Genomic DNA, 24,026 nt, shown 5'->3' with positions numbered 1-24,026 from the left:
AGTGGGGGAGCGCGGGATTGAGGGGAACTTGGGGGGTCTCTATGGGGGGTACACCAGGGATTGGTGGGAAGCTGGGGGATGTCTCTGAGGGCTCCCGGGGATTGGTGGGAGCTGGGGGGATCGAGGGCAGCTGGGGTTCTCCAGTTGGGGAAGCGTCAGGCTCCTTTGAGGACAGGTCTGATTGAAAATGCTGATCGCCCAGAAGAAGGAATACAGGCCTTTGGAGGAGGAGCTGCAAACAGCACGCAGGACAGGTGGATGGTACCAAGGGCACCTGGAAACATGGCCAGGAAATGACTAAATGAGATTCAGTTGGGGGCTGGGGTGACACAGCTAATCCAGCGTGGGGAAACCCGACTTTGAGGGCCAATGGCCAATGGCCAATGTCAATCAGTGCAGCTGCACTGAAGGCAATGGAGATGTGCCAGTTTACACCAGACCCTGCTAGCACACCGCCTTCCCAGGATTCGATCCAGGCTGCCGGGTGGATTGTCACCCCGCTGGGCCGGAGTCACTATGTTGCCACTGACCAGCTATAACCTCTAGGGCCCCCAGTGAGTGAGAATGTTCTTGGGGCTGCCGGGAAACCCCGAGTAACCTTAGGACAAACTGGCCCCCGGGGGCTGACACGTCAGCTGGTTTGACACCACATTCCCGCGATCGGCGACTCAAGGGACACGATTTCAGCGTCAAAGCTGGGTGCTTCAGAGTCCCTCTCTGGCGTGAATCCCAGAACCCTCTGGGCCTGATTCTCAGTGATGTTAAGGGCCCTCTAGGCCACCCTGGTAGTGTGTAGTGGCCTTAAAGTGGGTGGAAACAGCCACCTAACAATCTCACCCCCTTGCAGGGACCTGGGGTCAGCATGCAGCTGGCTTAAGAGCCCTGAGCCCTGCCTAGGGTGACCAGGCAGCAAGTGTGAAAAATCAGGCCAGGGGTGGGGCGTAATAGGAGCCTATATAAGAAAAAGACCCAAAAATCAGGACTGTCCCTATAAAATCGGGACATCTGGTCACCCTAGCCCCGCCCTGCTCCCAGCCACCAGTGCAGGGGAAAGTTCAGGCCCGAGGCTGGAGGAGCAAACCACGCTGCAGCCACTTAGTGCATCCCAGAATGTAAGTTAGAGCAGCCCTGAGGCTGCTCTAACTGACTTTGGGGCCTGCCTGGCCCCAGAATACAGGGAGCCCAATGGTGCCTTAAAACAATACCCAATCCCAAGCGCAGGGAGGCAGTAACTGGGAATCAGGCGGTTGGCGAATCTCAGCAAGGGGGGATCAGCTCCTTTTCCTCCCTGACCCCCTTAGCACCTCCAGGATGGGGAAAGCCAGGGCACTAGGGCTGGTCTGTGTGTGTCTGTCTGAGTGTGTGTGTGTGTACGCGAGGGCACCACTTTCCCACACTACCTCCAGCTGGTAACAGGGAAGCTCCAGGGGTCACTTCCTGTTTCCAGCTGGTTTAAATAAAACCCCACAGCAATGTGGAGGCCTTGCCGAGCCGAGATTAATGGGGAGGCTCGTTCTGTTCAGCTATACTGCCTGATGCAGTCCAGATGCATGCTTTGCGCAGCACGCTCCTGCCCTTAAAGGGCCAGAGAGCCATTCTGCTGCTGGGCCTCAGACCGCTCCCTCCGCATGCCGGGTGACCTGGGACCAGCGTCCACGTGTGTCACCGAGCCTTCAGAATGCTTGGGGTGCCCCACCGGAGCCTTGATCGGCCGCACCCTGCCTTCTGTCGCACTGGCTTAGAGCCCGCTGGTCCACCTGGTACCTGCCACAGCAGATCAGTGCTCTGGCTGGAGGGCACAGTAGGCCCGCTTGCCGCCCCAGATTAGACCCCTGTGCTCAGCCCCACCCTGTGCCACGGTGGATCAAGACAGTGTAACTGGCTCGAGGAGCCATAGAAATAAATGCTGCCATAAGAACAGTGCCTGGCTGCCACTGCGAGGCATTCAGAGTAAACTACCTCAGCAGAATGGCAGAGGGTGGATATGGTTGATGGAGGGATAGGTGGATGGATAGATACTGCGGATGGAAGAGGTGAGTATATGGATAGGTAGACATGTGCTGGAAATGGAAGGCTAGATAGATTAGATACATGATAGAAGGTACATGGGGGATGAATAGATTGATAGAGGAGGTGTATGGGGCTAGATAGGTAGGTATATAGATGTGTACGTATGGGGCTAGGTAGGTAGATAGAAGTGTAAGTATGGGGATAGGTAGAAAATTGTTTCCATCGGTACATTTTTGGGCAGATGAGAGCGGAAAGGACAGGACCTGACCTACACAAGCACATAGTAACTCCAGAAATGTCCTTTATTCTGTTCTTTATCAGCAGGTCTTGCAGACAACACGAGTGGGGATGGAGCAGTGGGAGAGAGGTCCAGGGGAGATATATAAGATCTAGACTAATTAAAGGTGTGGTTCCCTGTAGACTTGGGAAGGTTACTACAGGTTGATTGGAGCACCTGTAGACAATTAAGTCCCTGTCAGGAACCTAATAAAACCCCCCTGCTCCTGGTAGACCAGGGGAGAGGACTAGAGGGGGTGTAAAGTAAAGTAAAGTAAAGTAAAGTAAAGTAAAGTAAAGTAAAGTAAAGAACTGAAGGAAGGGAGACTCCCACCCCCAGCCTCAAGAACCAAGGGTAACCCTACTCAAGGGGTAAGAAACCTGCAGGGGTTGGGAGGTGCTGGGGCTCAGAATGAGGAGCAAACCCAGACCCCTTCCCCCTGCTTCTCTCCTTTACCACCTGCAGTGGGCTGGTTCCCAGTCTTTGCTCTGTTCCAGAAGGCTGGGGCCTTTCCATTAACAGCCATTACGCTCCCTCTTTGGCCCCATCCCCTAGCTGGCTGAAGGAATAGCCGATCATATGCTAATTGCACTGGGGACTCCGTCTCTCGGGCGGAGGAGCTGTGGGCCAGTTGGTTTCCTAACCTGAAGCTGTCAGCTGAGTAAAATGGCATCCCTGGGGCAAAGCAAGGGGAGTGCCCCCGTCTGAGCTTCGCACATGGCAAGCGGACAATAAGGGCCTGGAGAGGATTTGAATCTCTGCTGCGAGCCGTGCTGGCCTTGTGTCCCCTCTCGGGTTAAGCCGCTCAGCCCTTGCGGGTGGTGGGGTGTCTAAGGAGACCCCTGGGTAGTACAGGAAGTGGGGCTCTTCCTCCACAGTTGAGACTGACCCTGAGTTTCGGGTAGTGGCTGGGGTGCTGCTTTGGGGATGAGATGTGGAACGGTAGAGAATCCCAATTCTCTTTTTATAAGCGGGGGTGGCAGACCTGATGTCCTGGCCAAATTCCAGTTGCCGTTGCACTTTCAGTTAGATCCCGGGTTCTTCTTCGCTTCCTGCCCTGCATTGTTGTGCAGCGTTGCTGTGCGCTGTTACGCAGCGGGTGTGCTCCACCCCAGCGGTGGCTGCATTTCAGTGCCGGGTGAGTGATTCTGTCCAGCGTCACCAATAAACAGCAGCCACGTTCCGTACTTTGGTGCTGGGTGGTCGCTGCAGGTATATCGACAGCAAAATCCTTCAGGATGTAGGGTGCCAGGCATGATGTATCCACAGGGAATCTGTTGCATTGATCGGGAAGGGAGGGGTACCGACCAGCCGTCAGCGTGGTTGGAGCTGCTACCACCAGTACTATTGAGCAAGCCTCTTCTCTCTGCTGAATTAAAACATTCCATCCATGCCAAGAAAGGGCGGGGGGAAGGAGTTTTAAACTGCACGAATCTGGTTGTGATTATTAAGCCACCAAGGGCGCTGCAGCCCTAGCTGCTGCATGCTCACCAGTCCAGCCCAACCCCTGGGAAGCCAGCAGTGGGTTCTGATCCAAGCCATCCTGTCAGCAATCCAGCCTGAGGGGTCAGCGCTCAGACGGGGGTGGTTCATCCCCACTTCCCCCACCTGCCTCGCCTCGCCGTGTCCAGGAGGGAGGGAACTGGCTCCGTCCAAGCTGCTGTTCTTATGGAGGGGTCCCACGACGGGGGTGGTCTATGGAAATGGGGCGGGAGAGATCATGAGTCATGTGCAGAGGGGAGCAAGCAGGAAGCAGCATCCTCTGGCCCCAATCAATTGCAGGTGCCTCCGGGGGCTGCGTCTTCAGTGGTTGGGAACGTTTTAAAGGCACCAAGCGGTGACTAGCTCTGCAAGTAGACCTATGGAAGGCAGCACAGCCTAGTGGCTAGGCTATTCTGCTGGCCACTGGGAGACCTGGGTTCTATTCCTCGCTCTGTCACTGACCTGCTGGGTGACCTTGGGCAAATGATGTCATCGCTCTGTGCCTCAGTTTCCCTTCCCCACCCTTTATCTGTCTGGTGTCTCGTGCAAGCCCTTTGGGGCAGGTACAGTGTCTGTGCAGCGCCTGGCACAAGGGGGCCTTGATTTCAAGGTGCTGCTGTAATGCAGATAGTAATGAGGGGCCTAAGGCTGGAGGAATCTGGTCTGGTGTATTTCCTTTGTCATGCTTACCTATTGCCTGACCCAGAAACCCTGGATCCAAACACCCATCACACTTCGAGAGAGCTCGGGTCTGGATCCGCTCCCGTCCCCTCCAGATACCAGGAGCATTCGCAATCTGGATCTGAATTTTGCCGCTGGCCCCTGCTATCTCCAGGCAAAGCCACAGATTCAGCCCTACTCCCACCTAGCTTTGAGGCAGTTTGCATCTAGACCCCTCCCCACACAATCTAGACCCCTCTTCATTTTGGGGGTGTCTGAAAGCTGAACGCAGGCTGGATCTCGGTTTTGCAGCTGTCTCCGATCAGAGCTCTGGATCCAACCCCCTCAAATGCAGGACCAAGAGCATTTTGCTGCTCGGGGCCCATCAGGTCTCCTTGATCCCGGGGGTAAAAATGAAACACACTGGAGCTGTCCCACTTTTTCTGTCTCATCCTCCTCTCTCCTAACCCCAAACAGGACAGATTCCCCCCCTGCTCCCCACTCCGTTCCACCCCCCACCCCAGGGGATGATCTAGGGACAAAATCTGAACACCCCTGTCGCCGAGTGAGTGGGGGGCAGGATGGGGGAGGCAGGTTGGCGCTGGCGGTTCCCAGGGGCAGGGTCCCGCCCTGACTCCCTGCGTCATCCGGGAACGGTTCAGGCAAGCCAGCAGCTCCGGCCTGGGCCGGGGGTCGTGGCAGAGCAGAGAGATCAGCCCAGGGGGTCGGGACGGACGAACAAGGAGGGCGCAAGCGCAGCTGGAGGTCCCTGCGCAGGACGGGGCCCTGGTGGGGCAGTGGAAGGAGGGGAGAGGCCAGGAGGCCCCCAAAAGCGCCTGCCCCAGCCAAGTGCCGAACCCTCAGGGCGGCTGAGCTCCCTGCTCCGGCCAAAGGGAAGGGCTGGGAGGCCCTGGCACAGGAGCCAGGGTTGCGGGTGGGCAGGGAGGCCGTGTGCCCACGGTGGACCCCGCTCCCAGTCTTCTAACCCACCCTCCCCTTTGGGGGAGGGGGTGTGTGGGGCTGCTGACAGTGGGGCAGTCCTATCCCCTCCCATCCTGCGGCAGGAAATGCAGAGCGTGGTCTTTCTGCCTTCCCCCTGCTACGAGGAGAGGAGGAGATGGGGTGGGGGGGGGGGGCTTTTCTTTAAAGGGAAACGCGCAGCTCGTTAGAACGCCTGGGATCCACCATCATTAATGGACTGTGATTTCGTGGGCATGTTGAGCGGAGGAGCAGGGCCCCTCCGTGAGGACACTGTCCCCACACCTAGGCCTGGCTGTGCACCCGGGTTCTCCCAGCCGAGTCAACGGGGGACAGCCCCCTGGTGTGGGGGCAGCTGTACTGGTAGAAAGATGTTTATACTGGGATAGTAATTCCTGCACAGGAAAGGGAGTCAGCTATACTCAGCTAGCTATGCTGGTCCAAGGCTGCTTTATACTGGTTTAACTGCGTCCACACTAGAGGTTGTGCTGGTCTACATCGGGAAGCACAGGAAAGGTTGTCAGCTGCCAGCTCACCAGCAGGAGGAGCGCTGTCTGGCTCGGAGTCATCGTCGGTCCCAATACCAGTCACTAAAAGGCATCCCCACCTGAGGGCTGCCTACGTGCAATGAGTTTGGAGGGCCTCAGCCCGATTCCTAGCAGACAGGTGCCCACCGCACAAAACCATTATCGTGGCAAGCACCGACTGGGCATTGTTACGCACAGGGGCACAATGTCTGCGGCACATAGCCCTTTCTACTGAGCTCAGCGTGGCAGTATGAGGCCACTTGGGTACAGTAAGAAACCAGAGAGAGGTGGGAACAGACCCAGGGTTTGTCGGAGGAGCTTCTGTGGCCCCCGCCTTCATCACCGTATTATCTGGGCACCTTGGACCCTTTAATTTATCCTCACAATACCTCCGGGAGGCAGGGCAGTACTGTTAGCCCCATTGTCCTGATGGGGAAACTGAGCCACAGAGTGGCTAAGTAACTCACCCAAGGTCACACGGGGAGTCTGTCTCAGTGTAGGGAATTGAACCCATGGCTCCTAAATCCTAGGATGGCTCCCTAACCACTGCTCTGAGCCATCTAGTCCAGGATTCTGTCTCTGATGCTGGCCAGCACCAGCTGCTTCAGAGGAAACCTTGCAGGAGGCAGCTATGGAAGAACTTACTTCCTGACCCCTATCAGGGAGATGTCGGCTCAGGCCCTGAAGCAGGAGGGTTTATAGAGCCCTTCCTGTCTAACTCGGCCTCAATTAGAGAAGTAACCTTTCCAAGCTCGATCTGAGGTCTTTCTTCTCCAAGTCATCTTTTCCTGCGGCCAGGCAAGACCAGCTCCGCGAGGAAGGGGCTGAGTGTCTATCGGACCTTGCGACTTAAAATCTGAGCTCAGCCTGTCGGAGCCAGATGGCTTCTTGATTTAAAATCTAAGCAAATCATTTTCTAATTATAGATTCCAGCCAGGGGCGGGCCTGCCCCTGGGGGCTCCGGATGGGCCCGGAATTGTGTGGTGTTTGTGCGGCCAGCCAAACGCTCATCAGGGGATTTGGGAGCCCGCCCCCACTCCAGCTTTCTTTCTTTTTTTTTTCTTTTTAGAAAGCTTATGTGATTTATTCTAGTCTCTCGCCCTCCAGCCGGCCAAAGAATATCTCAGCCTATGCAGGAGCATCGCCCTGCCTTACGCAATCCGAGACAGCCTTGCTAGGGAGAGGCAGCCGTCCTGGTGGTGGAAGGAAGGCACTGGGAGACCAAACGTCTGGGTTCTCCCGCATCACCGGATCACTTGTAAAAATATGGATAATGACATCTAGTGTGGCTCAATTGGTTAAGGTTTACAAACCCCATTGAACTCCTAGTGTGAACAGGGCTGATGATTATTCTAAGATTATATATATTATAATGCATGATTCTTTTGCTCTCTTGGAACCCCATGAGTCTGTCTGTCCCACTGCAGCAAACTCATTTTCCCTTGCCTTTGAACCTGGGAGTCTCAGCCCAGCCCCCAACTCTCCCCCTGACCCCACTGCCCCAAAGCCTGGAGCTGGATTTCCGCAGCGTGTCACCCTCCACCGGGACTGCTTGGCTAGCCAAGCATTACCACCATTGTGCAGGTGGGGGAAACTGAGGCACAGAGGAGGGACGTGACTTGCTGGGGTGACGGAGCCAGGAATAGAACCCAGGAGTCCTGACTCCACAGATCACCACATGCCCCGCGGGGTCTCTGCTTCGCTGCAGAGCCGGTGCTTTGAATGTTCTGCGCCCAGCTCCTACCAGGCTTCGTGTGACCTGCCACTGTGCCAAGTCCAGCCTGATGCACCGGCGTATATAACAAATCAAGGCCCAGCACAGCTGTGAGGTAGCCTCATAATTGTGTGAGGGGAATGAGGCCAAAACGCAGACTGTCCAGCTGAGCTGCGTGTCTTACCCTCCTGTGCTGGGAGATGGGAGCGGTTCTGCAATCGCGCTTGACGTTTCCGTCAGAAATCAGGAGCAGAGCGAGGCAAAATGTTCCAACTGCGACCTCTTTTCCCGCGAAAAGCTCAGATTTGTCGACGCCAAAACATTCTGTGACTTCGCGTCTGTTTCACCAAATCGTTTCGTCAGGGAAAAGAAGAGCCGTTCTGGAAAAATCCAAACCTTTCGTTCTGAATATTTGTGCAAGGCAACATTCTGGGGTTTTTTCGGTTCAAAGCAGCTTGTCATTCAGCAAATGTCTTTCATTTTATTTTTTAAAAAATGAAGGGAAAAAACCAGGAGAAAATGCTCCGAATCGTAACAAAACTTTTTGTGAAAGCGGCGACGAGTCCTGGGGCCCCTTATAGACTCTCAGACGTATTGGAGCGTGAGCTTTCGTCCAACGAAGTGGGTATTCACTCATGAAAGCTCACGCTCCAGTTCGTCTGTGAGTCTATAAGGGGCCGCAGAATCGTCGCCGCTTTCACAAATCCAGACTAACACTGCGACCTCCCCCACCCCCGATCCAAAACTTTTTGTGTGACCCAAAGTGAATTTTATTTTCCCCCTGGCTTCTTGATTCGCTGAAAATGTTAAACCAATTTCGGCTCCGCCTGAAACAAATTTTTAAAAAACTTGTTTGGACTAGCCAGTGAGCCAAAAGCTCCAGGACTTGCCCAGCTTTAACCAGGACTCCGCTACCCCTGGCTGCTGCACGTGCATAGAATGAAACAGCTCCTGCCCCAAAGAGTTTGGCGTCTACATACCAGGTGGTATCTATAGAGCAGCTTGAGCAGTAATTTCAGCTCAGGTAGCTGTACGCCTGCTAGCTTTGATTGAGCTCGCTTGCTAAAAATAGACCCACCCGAGACCCGAGGCACATACTTGGGTGGCCAGCCCGCACTGCCAAGCCCACAGGGCTGAGTTTCATAAGCTAGTGCGGACAGAGCAAGCGCACGCACGTCTGCCCAAGTGCACCTGCAGCTGCCATGTAGACAGACCCTAAGACAAGAGGCAACGAGCGGCGTCTGACTGAGCGGGGTGGGATGTAACAGCGAGCTCAGGCCCGACGGCACGGACCGAGCAGGCCTGCTTTCTTTCCAGCCAGGACGTGGTGTTCTTAAAAGTCTCGGGCTGACGCGGCACTTTGCTGTCTGCCCATGTGGAGGTGCCATCAGCCGGGGCGGGAGGGAAGCATCCTCGACACAACCTGCTTCCTGTTTTCACACCGCGCTTCCTGCTCCGAGCTCCCAGCTGCCTGGCGGGGAAGGGGCTGGCGTCGCACACGAAAAGCCAGCTAAGAAAAACGCCGGTCATACTGGGGAGATGGGCTTGGCCTTGTACTTTCATCGGCCCCGGCGGCTTTCCCCTCCCGGTTTGGGGATTGTCAGTCTGGCTAGAATGGAAGGATGGGGCTTAAAGACCAGGGGATGCGAGGATTGTGAGAACCTACCTGGTGTGAACGCAATGCATTGGAACAAGGATGGCCCAATGAGCAGGGGACTGCAGCGGGGCTGAGGTTCTGGGATCTGTTTCCGGATCAGCCATGGATTCCCTGGGTGAGATCTTGGACCAGTCACTTAGGGCAGATGTGTCAAGGTTGGTAGGTGTCCAACATCCCATTGCAGCAAGGAGGAAGGGGTCAGTACGTACTCTGGAGGGTCTGGTGTGATGGGGACCATGCGTGCAGGTCGGTTAAATATTCGGCGACGCTCGGATTTGATTTTTACCCTCAGCACAGACACGGGCTGACCACAAAGGTCACATCCAGATCTGAACTCCTCAAAGCTGGAGGAGGGGATGGGTGGCATCGCATGTCAATATGCGCAATCCAATTGATCTTGTAGTTAAAGAGGTTCTAACTAGTGGCCAGCCCCATTAACTTCAATGGCCTGCTACTGACTCACCATGGGGGGATTTACCCCTTTAACCCAAGTGGTAGGAGCTTGTGCTTTTGGCGCCTTAGCTCTGAGTTCGATCCTTGCTATCGGCCAGGCTGTCCAGGTGGATGTGGTTACAGCTTGTTCTGTTTGGACCGGCAGCTTTGGTTTGGGTCCTTCTCTGGCTCGGTTTCAGGCCTGAATAAAACAAGATGTGCCCCCTTTCCAGGGGTGCAGAGCAACCTTGCATGATTCCCAAAGCTTCTGGCAACATCTGCAGGGCTAACACAGAGTGGATAACAACCTACTACTGCTACCAGCTAACAAAGTTTGTCCTTTAGCTCAAGGAGCAGAGCTTTGTGCTTTGGCCTCACTGCAAATCCCATAGCGTGGACAGCCACCTCTGTGACCCTCTTGATGGTTAGCAGCTACGAGATGCTGGCTGCGGCAACAACCTTCACCTGCTTGTAAACAGCAAAGCTGTAGGAGTCGGGCCGTGTGGCCGACTGACCCCATCCATGCTACAGCTTGATCCGCGCTGGCCGCAGCACCGGCCAGCCTTGTGCATCCTTCCTTCCTCGCTGTCAACTCCTCTTTGTTTCTCTCTCCTCCCACCAGGATGAAGCTGCACGCGGTCCTTCTGCTGGGGCTGCAGATGCACCTGGCGACTCCTCTCAACCCCAGCGACCCCAATGTTTGCAGCTATTGGGAAAGGTAAGAAGTGGGGGAGCCAGGGCGGGGAGCCCCGGGGTGAAATGGGTGTGTGGTTCTGGGCCTTCCGCTCTGCCCCCCAAGACCTCTTGGTGGGGGTTCATCGCTGATCCTTGCAATGGAGCCTTTCTTCCTCGCTTGCTTTCTCTGTTGCTTTACCTTGCTCACACTTTTCTTTTCATCTCTATCTCTTTCTCTCGCCCTTTTTCTTCTTCTTATGTATTATTTGTATTGTGGTCGCACTTGGGAGCCCCAGTTGGGGATCGGGACTCCCCCTCCCCCCAGTGCTAGGTGCTGTATAGACACAGAACAAAAAGACTGTCCCTCTCCCAAGGAGCGTAATAGAAGACATGAGACAGAGACAGTCAGATAGGGAGTACAAGGAACCAGTTAACATGTTAACCCCTTTTGCTTGTGATCCCGTCAGCTTTGGTTAGCTGTGAGGGTGTCTGGCCACCGGACCCTGTTCAGGGCTGGGTCCGTGTCTGTAAAGAACTCTGTAGCGACAATGCATGGTAATATCCGGAACACGGCAGGGTTGGCCTGACCAGCATTTACACTGTCAGTTCCAGAGCTGTGGTTATTAACCTGAGGCTGTCTCTGCATCTACTTGGAAAATAGCCTTTTGCCAGGGCCTGAGAAGCTCCAGGCTGTAATGATCCCTTCGTGCTTCTCGAGGTGCTGGTTGCCAACCCCCAATCATTAGTCAGGGACCCCCCCCCCAAATCATGAGTGGTGTAAATATCATGAGATTTTTTAAAATAATAATTTGTCTCCTGGTGTCTCAGCCTTTAGGGGTCACAATTTCGAGCTTTGCTCCACAACCATGATGGCTAGAAATAGCCTTAAAAAAAAATAAATATGGGGGAAACACAGCTTTCATTTTTATTTAATCTCATGACTCCGGGAGCTGGGGCTTGATGAAAAGCACCAGGAGTTGGCAGACCTTGCTTCATTCCAGTCTGTCCCCAGGAAGAGGGCAGGTACCTTGTGCCTCCACTCCAAAGGCACCGGCTGCTGCCATGAGGATGCTGGGAGAGGGACTGGACCCCAGGTGTCCTGCATGGGAGGTGCAGAGCCCCTGTCACTGAGCCACGGCCCTGCCACAATGGGGAGAGTTGAATCAGCCATTTCCCTTGGCCGTCCTTGGGCTGCCACCGAAGTGGCTCTGTTTTTCCCCTGGCAGCTTCACCACGGCGACGAAGGAGTCCTACGCTCACCCCTATGCTCAGGCCTCCAAGGACTCGTGCGATGGAACCTGGAGTTTCCTCAAGCCGTGCACCCAGCACAAGTAAGGAGTGCCCCTCTGCCTAGGGGACGTGGCAAACGTCCTCTGAGCCATCACTCGCTGTCCCCAAGAGTTCTCTGGGAATCCCCACAGGCTTACCCCAGCACAGCCCCCCAACAGCAGGGTCCCACAAGCTGACCCCATTCCTAACAAGCAGCAGTGAGCTCCACTGTTTTGACCCTGCTTCTAACAAGCAGCAGTGAGTTCCAGAGGTTAAGGTTAGTCTGTTCTGATTTCGGTGAGCTCACCTGGAACCAGTCTGAAGCAGGTTAACTCCAATATTATCTTGTTGCTGTTAGCTCTGCTGGTTAGGAACATGTGGCAGTGAGTTCCAAAGGTTATCACCAGTATTGGATACCAATGAACCCCTATTCTATCCTGGTAGCTGGGTAACCCAAACTCTGTCCATATCAGTCAGTGTCATATATAGCACGTGGCAGTAACCCTGACATGACCTCACCGCAGTAAGCTCTCTGGATGAGCCCTAGCACACTCCTGGGGCGGTGAGTTCCCCAGGTGTGGTTTGTTCTCTATAAATGTTCTGCATGTGCGGGGTCACTCTGCTTTTTATTCTGTGTTGCACAGGATTGCGTACAAGACAGCGTACCGGCAGGCAGTGAAAATTGACTACCGGAAGAGGTACCGCTGTTGCCAGGGCTACTACGAGAGCGCAGATGTTTGTGTCCGTAAGTCTGTCCCTGACAGTCACTAATGGGCCCCAGGGGCGGAATGTGTGGCATTTGCGTCCCTCAGTCCAGTGCGAGACGATGTTTCTGCAGAAATCGAAGGGGTCTGGTGGGGTTATTCTGCCTGGTGGCCTGTAGTCAGACCAGGGCGCAGGGCTCCTGGGTTCTATTTCCAGCTCTGTGACTGATTTGCTGTGTGATCCTGGGTGACGTTCCCTGCCCTCCAGCTCTGTGCCTCAGTTTCCCCATCTCTGAAATGGGGGTCATGGTTCATTTTTTTTATCTGCTTAGCCCAGTTCTCATAGCCCCCTCGTTCCCCACTGTGTGTCCTGAAACACATCCCAGCTCCTCTGTGCTCTGAGAAATCACACCTTTGTAATGGATTCAAGAGACTCAGAAGCCCCCGGCTCATCCAGCGAGCGTGGCCTCTGCCAGAACCCACCCCAGAGGGGACGCACATTCTTTACAGCTCGTTGCTGTTTGTCCTGTCTTGCACTCTTTGATCCTCCCCCATCCTTCCGGCCCTCTCAGATTTCTCTCCAGGCCGCTGGGGGTTTCTAGCCCTTCATGTGCAGGCTTAGTTGCCAGCTCTCTTGCAGACACATGGCTCCAGACCACCTGGCTACCATGGGACCCTTCTTGGCCACTTTCAGCTGGCTCCGTGCTGGGAAGCCAGCATGCTCTGGGGCTGATTGAGGCCAGGCTGCCTGTCCTCTGGCAACTTTCCCTTGATCCCCGCAGACGGCCCCCCTCATCCCACCCCCTCACCCCAGCAGACTCAGACCAGACCATAAGTTGCTGCTGTGTTTCATCATCTTTACATCCCTTCCGCCAAGCCGGGGGTGGGGGGGTGATTGACTCTGGGAGGAAGCAGTGGAAGGCTCCTCTATGGACTGGTCACTAGAGGGGGCGCCCACACTTTCCTGCAGTGGGTTGCGCTGTGATTCAACTCACTGGTGTGGTCCCCTGCTCCAGGTCAGGGATTAGGGAGACTCGGGTGAGTGATCCCTGGTGCTGAGTGGCTATTAAACAGCTTCCGGGTTGTCTCCCACCCAGGGGGGTTGCATCTCAGTGCCGGGGGAGCAATAGCTGTGCAGTATTGCCGAGCACCCTGCAAGGGGCTGCGTTACCTGTGTGATCTCTGGGCAACGTTGCTGAGTGCTGTTTTTCAGCTGCCATATTCCACCCCAGAGGTGGCTGCATTTCATTGCTGGGTGATACCAGTCTGTAGCATTTGGGGGTGAAATGCCAGGTTAGACATTGTTAAAACAAGATCTTGGAGCAGCCCAACTGAATCCTTCTGCCTGGTGCCCTCCCTGCAGCCAGTTGTACCAAGGAGTGCGTCCATGGGAGGTGCGTGGCTCCCGACCAGTGCCAGTGCGAACAGGGATGGAGGGGCACAGACTGCTCCAGCGGTGAGTACTACAGGCCCGGGCCCTCCACGGCGGTCTGGGTTTGGCGCACCGGAGCCATTGCCTTATGGCCGAAGGGGGTGGCTCTGCCCCCAGGAGCCTGGCCGGTGATTTGAGGGTGGGGGAGTTGTCACTTGCAGACACCATTAGGGAGTGTGAGCTGGCCGGCCGGAGGCAGCAGGCGCTGGGGTGACCGCTAGTCAATGTGGGGTTCTGGGGGTGGGCCCTGGCTTTGGACTGACAATGCGGAAAGTGGCAGAGGAGAGCTATGGTGTGAGGGAGAGGGGCAGAGTGGTGGGGGGTGGGTATGGGGTGAGGAATTGGGGTGTTATGGAATAAGCGAGGAGGGGTTATGGGGGAGAGGCTGAAGGGGGAAAGGGTACGGAGGGAGGGAGAGGGGACCAGGGGGTTTTGAGGGGGGAGGTGCTGGGTGGGCTAGGATTTAGGGCATACACATGAGGGGGAAGGCCAGCCATCAGCATGCCACGTGCTGGCGTGAGCCAGGCACTGTAGGTATTCGTGCTAAGGCAGGATCCCGCCTGGCCAGCCCTGGCCCCTCCTCAGCCCCTTGGCATCCTGGTCTGGGCCCAGGGCGTGTGGGGCCTCCGCTCCCCCCTCCACCTGCAGTCAAATTAAACCCAGACTCCGGCTGCTGAGCCGCCCTGTCCTTCCCCAGGGCCCAGGGGCCCGAGGCAATGGGTTCCCATGCACCGGGGGCGGCTCCCGGGAGCTGGGGGTCACTGGCTGCATAGGGAATGCTTGGGAGTGGGCCCTAGCCCATGGCCCAGATGGGAGGGGAGGGGGTTGCTCAGGGTACCCTCAGCGAGGGGCATCCAGCTGTGGGCAAAACCCCCACTGAGTCGCTGCATCCCTTTCTCTGTCTGCCATGGCTTGCTTTCTTTCCAGCTATTCATGCCACTCTTCCCAAACAGCAGCCCCCGAGCCCCTGCATCAGGGGGAATTGGAGGGGGCGCAGGACCGGGGGCCTTTTGCTAACAGCTGATGCCCAAGAGTTTAGAAAGCACCTAGCTTTTTTGTGTGTGTGTGTGGGGGGGAGACTCAACTTGTAATGCCTTTAAAAGCGGCTGGATCTGGGGAAAGGGCCCCGTGCCCTCTGGCGGTCAGGTAGCTTTAAGGGGTCTTGTGTTGGGTGCCCCCCAAAATCTCCAGGGGTCTGAAATGATCCCAAGGGCTTGTCCAGTTAGACTTGGTGGCGGATAATCTTGAAATCTGAAGCATGGGGTTCTCACCCCACCCCTTGGCAAGACTGTTCTGATCTGTCTTCCTTAGGAAGATTTCCCCGAATTCAGAGTAAACCATCCCTGGTTAAATTCCCTCCCCTTAACCCGAGTGACCGCCCTTTGTCTCCTGCTGAATAATGCCACCACTTAAAACAATCAAGCAAATTTTTCCATGTGGCAGCTTCCGGACAAAATAACTAGGAAATGGTTTGAAAGACGCAATAACGATTAAGCCCTCATTAACTGAGCAATATGTTTAATGGAAAGCAGCAGGGTCTAATGGGTGAAAGTGGGCAGGACTGGGAGTCAGGACGCCTGGATTCTGTTCCCAGCTCTGGGAGGGGAGGCTAGTGGTTAGAATAGCAGGGCCTGGGAATTGGGACTCCTGGGTTCTATTCCCAGCTCTGATGGGGGGGTGGGTAGAGTGCTTAGAGCAGGCGACAGGAAGCCAGGACTCCTGAGCTCTATTTCTGGCTCTTGGGATGGCATGTCCCAGCTCTGTGCCTCAGTTTCCCTCCCTGTAAAATGGGGCTGAAACTCTGACCCTTCTTCCCAGGGCTATTGCAGGGCTTCATTCACCAGGGTCTAGGATGTGCTTAGAGATTGTCTGCAGAAGGGCAAAGGGGTTGTCAATGCTACAACAGTCCCTTCCTTCTTCCAGTGTGTGATGCCCGGTCCTGGGGGCCCCGCTGCGAGAACCCTTGCCAGTGCGGCGATGGGGGAGCTTGTGACCCCCTCACTGGAGCCTGTGTCTGCTCGCCCGGGTACAAGGATCCCGTATGCAAAGTCCCCTGCGACCCACGCACCTACGGGGAGGGCTGCCAGCTGGATTGCCCCTGCAAGAACGGGGCCAAGTGCCATCGAGAGACCGGGGCATGTCTGTGCCAGCCAGGATTCACAGGCGCCTAGTGAGTGCGGGGAATGGTTGGCTGGCCTCGGCAGTGGGAGGGTGGGAATGGGATCAGGGGGCCTTTCCTCTCTGGGGGGCGCCGGTTCCGACCCAGCCACAGGGTGGGATTTCTTTAGCCTCTGGCGAGAGAGAGAAGACTCTGGGTCCGTCTCCCTCACCCCTTTCTCCCTGTCCTTCCAGCTGCGAGCTCCTGTGCCTCAATGGCTCGGACGGGCTGCGTTGCCCGGCTCACTGCCCCTGCCAGAACGGGGGCATCTGCCACCCCCCAAACACCACCCGCTGTGTCTGTCCTCCAGGATGGATGGTACGTATTTGGGGGGGGGATTCAAACCCAGGCCCATCCGGCCTCTGGAGAGCAAAGGATCAGGCTGGGACAAACCGGGGGCAGAGGGGTCCTGCCCCACCTGTGCCCCGGCCCTCACACCCATGGGACCCGGCTGGCCTGGAGTGGGCCTTGAGCTGGCTCTGTGCATCGGCGTGAGGTGGAGCTGCCTCTGGCAAAGTCATGTTGCCGTGGGGTCTCCGGATGATCCGGCCCGGGCGGCGTGAGCCTCGTTCTCCATTCAGCTCCTCGGGGCTGTGAGATGCCCCCAGCAGGGCGAGAAATGGGCTGTGAGCCTTTCCCGCTCCCACACGCGCTGCTGACCTGTGGCCGCATTCAGGCGTGGGGTGGTCTGGGGGGCACTGAGCAGGGACCATCCCTTCAATTTGCAGGGGACGGGGGAGATCAGGCTCCATGGTGCGAGCATCCCACCCCGTCCCCTGGCTTTCCCAGAGAGGGCATTTCCCTGACGCTGCTGTTCCGTTGTCTGCAGGGCGCCATCTGCTCCGTCCCGTGCCCCCAAGGGTGGTACGGCTCAGGCTGCCTGGGGGGGTGCCAATGCCACAACAACGGGCTGTGCGACCCAGTCACCGGGCGTTGCCAGTGCGCGCTGGGCTACACCGGAGAGCGGTGAGTGGGGTCTGGCAGAGCGACTCCCTGCAGCGGTGGGGTGGGGGCCGTGCCATGGAAAGAACCACGTCCCTGTCGGGGGCTAGCAACTGGCATGGCTTAGAGGGAGATTCCTCAGTCGGTGAAGCCTAGCTAGAAACCTCAGTCACAAGCCGCCCCTCTGTGAATCACACATGTTTTCCGGGTTTGTCTACACAGGGGAGTTAATCTGGATTAAGTTAGGGCAGGAATTTAAAGTGTTATCTGTAGCTATTCTGGAGTAATTCCCTGTGTGGACACTTTTATTCTGGATTAAGAGTACAGCTGCTTGGCAAACTGATTTTTCATCCTGTAAAAACACGTCAAGGTTGTAACAAAAAAGCACCTGAAACTGGGATAAGAAGCCAACATTTCGACTTTTTTTTGCGAAACGAAATTCAACACAAACGTTTTGACCATTTTTTTATTTTGTGCATAAAATAATTCATATCAAATAAAGCACCTTTGGAAAGGAAAGGTCATTCCAATATGAAAAATCAAAACTTTCCGTCCCAGAAATATCAAAATGGGACACTTCAGCGTTTTCAAAATAATTTTTCCAGTTTGTTTTCCAAAATGTTGTTGACATTGACACGATTTGGTGAAAGCAATGGGTTTTGTCAAAGGGGGGTTTTCTGACAAAGCTGCTTAGACGCAAAATTTTCGACCGCCTCGAAGTGAGGCCACGTGTCCACTCAGGGTGCAGAGCGACAGAGCTGCGCTGTTCAGCGCCCAAGTGTAGACACTTCCTGCAGCAATCCCTGTAGTCGGTCCACTTCTCCAAGCGGCGGTGGCTGGGCCATCGGATGAGTCTTCCATTGATCTAGGTGTGTCTACACCCGGAGTGAGGTCAATTTAACTACAGCGGTCGGGGGGGGTGAATTTTGCACACCCCTGAGCGGTATAGCTATGTTGACCTAACTTTTAAGTGTAGACCAGGTGTAAGAATGATTTTTCCAGCTGAACTTAATCCGTTTCCAAAGTGGATCAAGCCAACTCAGGCCTGGTCTACGCTACGGGGTTAGGTTGAATTTAGCAGCTTTAGGTCGATTTTAAAAGGCACTCTTATTCCAGAACAGAGTGTCCACACAGGGAGCTATTGCAGAATTTCTTTGTGTAGACAAACCCTTGTGCGCACACCTGCTACACTTCTTCACATTTTTACTGGTATAATTTACAGAGGGCTGTGCGGGGATTCTCCATCCCGGGCGGCTGTTAAATCTAGATTGGCTGGAGTTCACACAGGAGTTCATTCAGGGCCGTTCTCTGGCTTGTGCTACGCAGGGTGTTGGACTGGACGATCACAGGGGTCCCTTTTGCATAGTCTGAAGTCAATTAGCAAGGTGGGTTGTGGGTTTTTTGCCAAAACAGTGCTACCACTATGGACTTAGTTATACCAGTGTAAAGATGCCTTACCCTAGAATAGCTTATTTTAATTCCCAAACCAGAGTAAGCTTTATCAGTATAAACACCTTCATGCTGATGTAATTGCATCCATATTGGGAGTGTTGTACCTGGTTAACTGTACTGATCTAGTTAAAGCAGCGAAGTTTTTAAGTGTAGATAAGGCCTCACCCTCACACAGGCTCGGTGCCCGAATTACAGGTGAGCTTGGAGTGGGGCGGGCCCCTCACTACTTTGCTCCTGTCTGATGAGCCCCGGACTCCTCACTGCGGCCACTTGACATCCACTTCCCTCATAGCTGTGAATGCGTACTCCCCTCTGTCCCTGTCCCGCGCAGCCTCCCTCAGGGGCTTTCAAACACGCACATGCGCCAACGCCCTGTCCCTCACACCCTTCCATGTCAACCCACCCACGCACTGGCTCCTGGACTCGCACACTCTTGTGTTAACGTGTGTGCACGGGGCGGGGTTACAAGCTGGAGTGCGTGCAATCCTAGCACTTTGCAGTCCACTAAAAGCAGTGTGGACTGATGGATCGAGCACTGGATTGGGACTTAGGAGACCTGGACCCTCCTTCTCAGTTACGCCAGGGCCCCTTTATGCAGCTCTGCCCATGTAAAGGGGCCTTAAAATGCTTGTCACTGAAATTTCCCCCGCTTTAAGGCTGTTTTGCGCTGCCAGTGTGGTATAAAGGGCCTTACTGAGAATGAGGCTTCTGATTTTATCCCCAGCTCTGCCATGTGACTTTGGCATGTCCTCACCCCTCTCTGTGCCTCGGTTTCCCCTCCCACCCTTTGTCCTGTCTATTGAGAAGGAAGCTGTTTGGGACAGGGACTGTCTTTTGCTAAGTGTATATACAGTGCTTACTGCTACCATAATGCTCATAATGTAATGCACCACATGAATGGCCACTGTTACCGTAATGCCTGCATATAATACTCCAAGAAATATGTCGACTGCCTGGCTGTGCTGATTTTTGGCTGGCTTACGGCACAGGAGGTGCCCTGCCAGCTGGGGGAGCGCCAGTTCAATGCTGGGGTGAGGGATGATCTCCACAGCTGTGCTGCAGGGAAGTAAATAGCAGCTGGGCCAGGGTGAGGAGGGAAATCAGTCGGAGTTTTCCACATGGAAGGGAGAAGGAAACAAGGGGTTTTTCCAGCTTTTAAGCTGGTGTTCCAAACAATGGAGAGGAAAAATAAACCCAGAATCAAACAGGAGTGACCAGCACTACATGGATCCCTAGGAAAGGGTTTTGTTGGTGTTTTAACTGAAAGAAGTCTTGTGATCTAGAGGTTAGATTAAGCGAGTGGGAATCCAGGATCCTGGGTTCTTTCCCTAGTACTGGGAGGGGATGTGATCTATTAGAGCAAGGGGGACTAGGAATCAGAACTTCTGGGTTCTATTCCCTGCTCAGGAAAGGAATGGGGTCTAGTGGTCAGAGCCAGGACTCTCCCACAGACTTAATGTGTGACCCTGGGCAAAGCACTTGTGCCTCAGTTTCCCCATTTTTAAAATGATGATCCTTTGGCAAAGGCTTTGAGCCCCTCCGCTGAGCGGCACTTTAGGACAGTCGTGTTGTTATTGCCTAAATAAACAGCCAGGCCTGGCTGGTAGAACCCCATCCCTGCCCTGCTCTGGGCTTGCACTGAAGGTTTCATTCACAGTCTTGGGCCTGGGGATTTTTGCACCAGCGCAAGCCCCTCGCGTGGACACGCAGCCCACATGTGAGCCAGGGTTTACCCTGGTGCAGCTGGCCCGCACGAGGAGTGTGTGCCGATGCAGCGACCATGGTGCACCCACCCCTGGTGCAGACATGGCCCCTGTAGGTTAAATCCAGCCGCTGAGCAATGAGACACAACCGGCTAAGATGGCCAGCTGCCGCCTGAAAGGCTGTTCAGGGTGTCCTCCCCAGGCGCCCCCAAGAGGCAGATAGGGGAATAGCTTCCTTGTGCAGCAGGCCCCATGCTGGGAGCGCCCTGCTGAGCAGCTGGTGGGAGGGTCCTCAACATTTCCCAGGGTCTTGCATGGAATGAGTTTGGCGGCCTCAGCCTACAGGGGACACCTGGATTGAGCAGATGAGAGATACCAGCCTGCACAGGGACAGCGACCCCTGTCTGCTCACCCCAGCACCGGCTGGCTCTCCTCTCCTTGGCGTTGGACTTGCCCTGGGTCTGACCATGGGGGCATGTCCTTCTCTCCCCCCTCCCTCCCGCCCGTTCCCGAACAGGTGCCGGGAGGAGTGCCCCATCGGCAAATACGGCCAGGACTGTGGCCAGCCATGCGACTGTGCCAACGGGGGCCGCTGCTTCCATATCAACGGGGCTTGCCTGTGTGAGGCCGGCTTCCTCGGGACGCGCTGCGAGGAGCGCAAGTGTCTGGACGGCCTCTACGGCTTGGCCTGCCACCTGCCCTGCCTCTGCAGCCCCCAGCACAGCCAAAGGTAGGGGCGGGGAGGGACTCCGCCGGCAGCCACCTGAGCGGGCCCTCGCTCCAGCCGCTCATGCATGCGGGCGCCTGGAACATGCCAGCGCCTTAGGGGTTAATAGTGTACAGGGGAGGGGGAATACGGTCCCTATTTCCAGTCCTGTGGGTTTGCTGCCCTCTGCGGGGCATAAGGGGAATAACATGGCACCATCCTGCCAATGCCCCCCAGTGCTGGAATGCAGGATTCCCATCTGCAGGAGCAGCGGGGCAGGGGAATCACCCCCGGGATCCAGGCTCTGGGGGTGCAAAGGGCCCGGATTCAGAACATGCGTGCTCTACCCAGGAGCCACCGAGTGGGCGCACGCATGGGGTGTCCGGCTTGGGACACCCGCAACCCCTTGACACAGTGGCAATGCAGCTCTCAGGGAAAGGGCCAGCCCTGCAGGATTGGCACAATCCCGCCCCAGCTGCTTCGCGGGGGCGTTCTGATGGGCACGTGTTTCTCTCCCCCCGGGGCCCAGCTGCCACCCCATGAGCGGAGAATGCACCTGCAAACCGGGCTGGGCGGGCCTGCACTGCAACGAGACCTGCCCCCACGGATACTACGGGGCCAACTGCCAGGAGCCCTGCCTCTGTCTGAACGGAGGGATGTGTGATGGCACCACGGGGCTCTGCCACTGTGCCCCAGGGTACACGGTGAGTCAGGGGCCCAGACTGCGGAGACACCGGGAAACAAGGCGGTTAATGTCTTGGTAATTATGGGGATTGTGAGAGGGCGAGTTGTCTAGTGGTTAGAGCAGAGGACTGGGTGTCAGGACTCCTGCTGGGTTCTATTCCTGACCCTGGGGGGGGGTTAGTGATTAGAGCAGGGATAACTTTGTGATGCTTAGGCGGTTGTCTTTGAAGCAACACAAAATATTACGGCTACTCGCCTCTGGGTGGGAGATTTGGACGCTGCCCCCCACCCCCTCATTGTCTCCTTGTGTTTGCAGGGGGAGCATTGCTCCAGCTACTGCCCTGCCGACACCTACGGGGTGAACTGCTCCATGCACTGCACCTGCAAGAACGCCTTTGCCTGCTCCCCCATTGATGGCACCTGCGTCTGCAAAGAAGGTAGGGTGCAGGCGGGAGCCCCTGGGATTGCTCACGACGGAAGGCACGGCCCCGGCTCCCCTCCCCCCACCCCCGGGGGGCTCTAGCTGTGCCCCCAGACAGGGCTGGGAGGTGGGAGACCGTTCTCTGCAAGGGCTGTGGGAGCCCTTTTAAGTTCACTCGGGAAAGGCCTTGTGAATATCCCTCTCCGCCCCGGCTCCCTGGCTCTGGATGTGGGCGGGGGCCGGCTGGAACCAGCCCAGGTTACCTCTCCCCTGGCTTAACTCCTGGCACGAACCCTCCGCCAGGCTCGGGGTCTGGCGGGACGACCCAGGCCACTCCTTCCACGGGCGACCTCTTCCAGCGGGTGTGGTCCACACAGCCTGGAGACCCCGCCGGAGCCACGGCACCCAGCCGCGAGGTGGGGCGCCCAGATGTGAGTGGTGCCAGACACCCTCAGGCTGGAGCCATGGCTGAGAGCAGCTTCCTTCCAGGTTCCTTCGCTCTCCTCTAATACCTGGACACATCTGGCTGTGGGACAATATAGTCCCCACAGGGGCTATTGACTGGGCACGGCATTGCCCCCATGCTGCCCTACTTCTCCACCCGTTGAGCTGCCTGCATTTCCCAAGCGCTCCGATTCCAAGTTCCCGTCGATCCGCCTGCCAACCTCTCCGCCCTTCTCCTCCCCTCTGCAGGTTGGCACGGAGGGGATTGTTCCAGCCCCTGCCCCGGGGGCACCTGGGGTCTTGGGTGCAACGAGACCTGCCGGTGCGCCAACGGTGCTGCCTGCAGCCCCGTCAGCGGGGTGTGCTCCTGCGGGGCTGGCTGGCATGGCAGCAGGTGCCAGGAGCCGTGCGCGGTATGTTCCCACCCCCTTGGACCAGCCGCTTCCCGCTCCAGGGAGCCTCTGCGCCCTTTATGGCCGTCCCAGCAGACATGGAAGGACCTGATCCTACGTCCATTGCTGCCCATTTCCATGATCTTTGCATCAAGCCCTGGGCCACCCCCCAGGTGCTGCCATGCACCCCATGCAGAGCAAGGTCCAGCCAGCGGCTGGCGAGATGGGATGCCGGGTGCTTCTAACGGTGCCCGCTGCCCACTCGGTGCCCGCACGTGAGCCGGGATCTCGGCTGTCTGTGATTGTCCCACTGGACAAAATAATTGCAACAATGGGCTAACAAATTGATTGGGAAAGTCACTTGCTGGCCCAGCCTGGGAAAGGGGCTGGGTGATTTAATGGCGATGGAGAGGGGGCTGGTTTGGGAGTGGGGTTAGGGATTAGACCATGTGCTTTTTGTGGAGCAGGGGAGGCCAGGGTTAGACCGTGGGCACCGGCGGGGCGGAGTGGGAATAGGTTAGATTGTGTGCACCAGCAGGGCGGGGGTGGAGGTCAGACCGGGGAGGCTTGTGGTGGGGTTGGACCCATGCACCAGTGGGATGGGACCAGGAAGGGCTCTGGGTTAAAATCACCCACCCCAATCCCATCCCAGTGCCACTGACTCCGGTTGCATCCCCCTCTCGCTAACAGAACGGTGCCTACGGACCCGGCTGCAGCAGTCTCTGTGACTGCAGCCACGCGGACGGCTGCTCCCCCGTCACGGGACATTGCCACTGCCTGCCGGGATGGACAGGTGAGGGGGCCCGGTGGGAGGCAGGGATCTGGGGAGGGGACGGGAGGACTCTGTCTCTGTCCATGATGGCATCCAGGGAGCCCCTTGGCATCCCTGCCAGCTCAACACACAGCTCTTATGAGCATGGCTAGTTCAGGGAAGGAAGGGGGCGGTACTCTTCCAGGCTCCACCCACAACATAAGCTCCTCCCACAGGACTTGACACGCCTGAAGGAGGCACAGCTCACAGTGAATTGTGCAGAGGTCCAGGATATATTGGTGTGAGGTCCGTTCCCCTTTAGGGGGGCGTGGCTGGACTCAGTGGGGCACCTCCTGGACCGAGGTCGAAATAAAGTGATGGTGCTTGCCCAAACGCCGCCCCCGCAGGGCACCAAAGAGAGCCAGACTGGCTCCTGCTCCGGTCTTAGCAAACTGCCCGGCAAGAACTCCTCCCTGAGGGGAAGGAGGGCGGTTCACACCTCTCCAAGCCGTCCTCCCTGCAGGTTACACTTGGCTCAAGTTCGCAAGGTTTCCTT

At 56.4% G+C, this 24,026-nt stretch overlaps 1 protein-coding gene across 1 annotated transcript in view; it reads left to right on the top strand.

Annotated features, from left to right (window-relative positions):
- Window positions 1-24,026, top strand: part of PEAR1 (platelet endothelial aggregation receptor 1) — a 56,503-nt gene that overhangs the window by 23,614 nt on the left and 8,863 nt on the right. The window contains exons 2-13 of the mRNA XM_077840970.1: window positions 10,360-10,455; window positions 11,639-11,743; window positions 12,326-12,426; window positions 13,749-13,841; window positions 15,741-15,987; window positions 16,170-16,293; window positions 16,805-16,941; window positions 20,590-20,802; window positions 21,308-21,482; window positions 21,779-21,899; window positions 22,577-22,740; window positions 23,410-23,512. Of these exons, the coding sequence (XP_077697096.1) occupies window positions 10,361-10,455; window positions 11,639-11,743; window positions 12,326-12,426; window positions 13,749-13,841; window positions 15,741-15,987; window positions 16,170-16,293; window positions 16,805-16,941; window positions 20,590-20,802; window positions 21,308-21,482; window positions 21,779-21,899; window positions 22,577-22,740; window positions 23,410-23,512 (1,678 nt within the window). The 5' untranslated portion in view covers window position 10,360. The remainder of the gene's footprint in view (window positions 1-10,359; window positions 10,456-11,638; window positions 11,744-12,325; window positions 12,427-13,748; window positions 13,842-15,740; window positions 15,988-16,169; window positions 16,294-16,804; window positions 16,942-20,589; window positions 20,803-21,307; window positions 21,483-21,778; window positions 21,900-22,576; window positions 22,741-23,409; window positions 23,513-24,026) is intronic.

Source organism: Eretmochelys imbricata, chromosome 24 (genome assembly GCF_965152235.1).
Source record: "Eretmochelys imbricata isolate rEreImb1 chromosome 24, rEreImb1.hap1, whole genome shotgun sequence".
NCBI classification, from domain to species: Eukaryota; Metazoa; Chordata; order Testudines; family Cheloniidae; genus Eretmochelys; species Eretmochelys imbricata.
The sequence above is the reverse complement of the archived record's forward strand: the minus strand, read 5'-3'. Positions and strand labels throughout refer to the sequence as shown.